General features: G+C 35.3%; 1 protein-coding gene across 1 annotated transcript; it reads left to right on the forward strand.

Moving 5' to 3' along the window:
• Window positions 1-677: 677 nt before the first annotated feature.
• Window positions 678-914, forward strand: HELRODRAFT_82807 (hypothetical protein; the record flags this gene model as incomplete). The annotated part of the gene is made up of 1 exon (XM_009023105.1): window positions 678-914. A coding segment is annotated over one exon (237 nt), but the record flags the coding sequence as incomplete, so codon positions are not given.
• Window positions 915-2986: the final 2072 nt, after the last annotated feature.

Consider the following 2986-nt stretch of genomic DNA (forward strand, 5'->3'; position numbering starts at 1 on the left):
TCTTCGTCATCATCACTGTCATCAGGTGCATTATCAGCAATCATCGTCGTCATCTTTATCCTTATCGGTGGGAGCAACGTCATTGTTGACGTCATCTTTCATCATCGTCGTCGTCGTCAGCATTTTCTGTATCATATTCTATCATTTTCATTATCATTTTCATCACCATTAGTGAGAGAAACATCATTTTCATCATCATCGTCGTCGTCGTCATCATCATCGTCATTATGTTACATAAGCTACTTACTTAATAGTGTGAAATATCGTTACGTGCATCGAGTGTATTTAATCTGCCGCTGAGTGGAGTACATATTAAATAACATACGTTTGGGAATGTTGAACCAACCGCTCGGATGAATAAACAACCGAATAATAATTTCTAACAAATTATTATTATAATATTAATTATGAAAATGTAAACTGTTTAATGTAATAATAATAATAATAATAATAATAATAATAATAATAATGATAACAATAGTTATTGATATCTGGCTGGTTTGTTGTAATATAATAATAACGTAATAATTCAAAATAGTTATATTAAAAACAAGCAAATATTGTTTATTAATTTAGCGACAAGTCAGATAAAAATTGTTAAATAAATCAAAGACGAATTTATAGTACTAAGAAAAATTTAGTTTGATTGTAAATTTGTGAAAATGATGATGACCGAGATGAAGTCGGTGACGAGACGACACAGAGAATTCATTCCAGATCATAAGAAGGATAAAGAATATTGGATGAAGCGCCAGAAGAATAATGCGGCCGCCAAAAAATCGCGCGAAAAACGCCGCCTTAATGACGTGGTACTGACAAATCAGATCGTCCAACTCACAAACGAGAACAAGCGCCTCAAAGTCGAATTGCAAGCCATCAAACAACGATTTGGCCTTTCCATTTCATCGCCTTACTCCATCGAACTCCAGTGCCGTAACGATTATGAAGACGAAAGTCTCGTCTACTCGACCGACAAAATCGTCTCATCGTCGTCGATGGAATACTACAGCAACGAATCGGTCAGCGATCGGTCGAATTCGCCTCTGCCATCAATCACAGAAATTCACGATCAGATGCTCCCAAACTACATTCCAGGAAGCAAGTTGTCTCCGTGCAATTCTCCGGGTAGAGACAACGCGAGGAAGGTGACCTCAAGTAAAATCGGTGTCAGTGACTCCGATGATGAGTCGCCTACAAGCGGTTTTCAGAAAAGTCGTTTTGTAAACGGCAGAATTGTGAGTTCTGACAAAATTGATCCTGAAAACGCGTTTTGTAAAGTTCAGTACACGGAAGAAAAAGCGGAGATCAAGTTGTTCCAAGATTCTCAACGTTTCAATCAATATCAACAGCAACTGATGTTATTGCAGCAGCAGCAGCAATCTCAGGAACACCAACGTTTAAAACAACTTTCATTTCAACAACAACAACAACATCAGTTAATACAGCAACAGCAGCAACATCAAAACCAGCTACGCCAACAACAGATTCAACAACATTTGCAGCAGCAACAACAACAACAGCAACAACTGCAACTTCGTCAGCCGTTCGTTCGCGGTACAGTTCCATCCTTAGTCAGCATACCACAATTTCATCAGCACGTGTTTCAGCAACCACCACTGATTAAAAACAACACTGGCAGCGTATCAGCATTGGATAGCATTCAAAAGTTTTCCAGAACATTCGGCCAGTTGCCTTCGAGAAATGTTGTAGAGCCGATCGATCCGAGAACGTATCTCTCGGACGGATCTGACGATGAAACTGAAGTACCTTCTTCAAAATCAGGCACCACCAAAGAGCAACAACCAATGAATCTTTCAAGCAAAAAAGAATCAAACAACAAAGTAAATATGAACGATGGTCTTGCTCCAAGGACATTACCAAATGTCGCTAAGAATTCAACTGGTCTATCGTACGAAAAGTTTTTAGAGCTAACTAAAAATAAAGACCCCGATAACTCTGCTGTAAGGGTTAAGAACGTGAAGACAATCGACCCAATACCGCAGCTTATATCCATTGAACATGTTTCCTTCTTGAAGCCACACAACATTCCCACAAACAATAACGACAGATCTAATTTCAACAACAAACATAATGAGATGAAAAGCAACAGCAATAACACTTGTCTCACGAACAATATCGATCACAGCAGCAACCACAGGAGTGCAGATAATCAAAAAAATAGCAATAAAGACATGCGAAACAACGACGAAAACGATCTTTTAAACAAGCAAGTGAGGGGGGGCGTGCCTCTAAAAGTATGGCACAAGATTGCACACCACTCCGATAGGATGACATAAACTTTTAATTTGTATGAAACGTACAAATTTCAAATTAACTATATCTTCAGTGTCAATTGTTTGAATTTTATTAGCATTGAAATTTGATATAAAGATTATTTACAGCAAATTTTTTTGCTAAAAATTGGTGATTTTTAATTAGAAATAATAAACTACTGGTTGTTCGTTACTTTACAGACCGCTCATAAGTTACCTGCACCACTGAGTCATTTTTTGTTCGTTTTTTTCCCCTGCTCACTTCATATTTCGATTTCACGCTGTATATATTCATTTGGAACAATTGTAACTACTAGTGGATGCGTTATTTTAATAGAAATTGTTAACATAACTTTTACATACATATGAATGTTTGTTGTATATTTTATCTTAATACATTTTATTCCTTGAAAATTTTGCCTAATTAATGTTTTATAATAAGACATTCGGTTATGTATTTATAATCTGCTTCATAATCTAATCCGCCAGACAAAGTAATAATTTTTAAATAGCGCAAATAATACTACCTCATAACATTAAATTTAATAATTATATTATATTAAATATAATAATTTCACATAATGAGAGTGATTTTTCTCGATGAATATCGGTTAGATAAATAAATTTAAATAAAATTAGTTTAAATTAAATATTCCATTATATATACATACATATATGTGATTAAATTTGATTTAAACATTTCTTCGCCATTA

The sequence above is a fragment of the Helobdella robusta genome (assembly GCF_000326865.2).
Source record: "Helobdella robusta unplaced genomic scaffold HELROscaffold_34, whole genome shotgun sequence".
Classification (NCBI taxonomy): Eukaryota; Metazoa; Annelida; class Clitellata; order Rhynchobdellida; family Glossiphoniidae; genus Helobdella; species Helobdella robusta.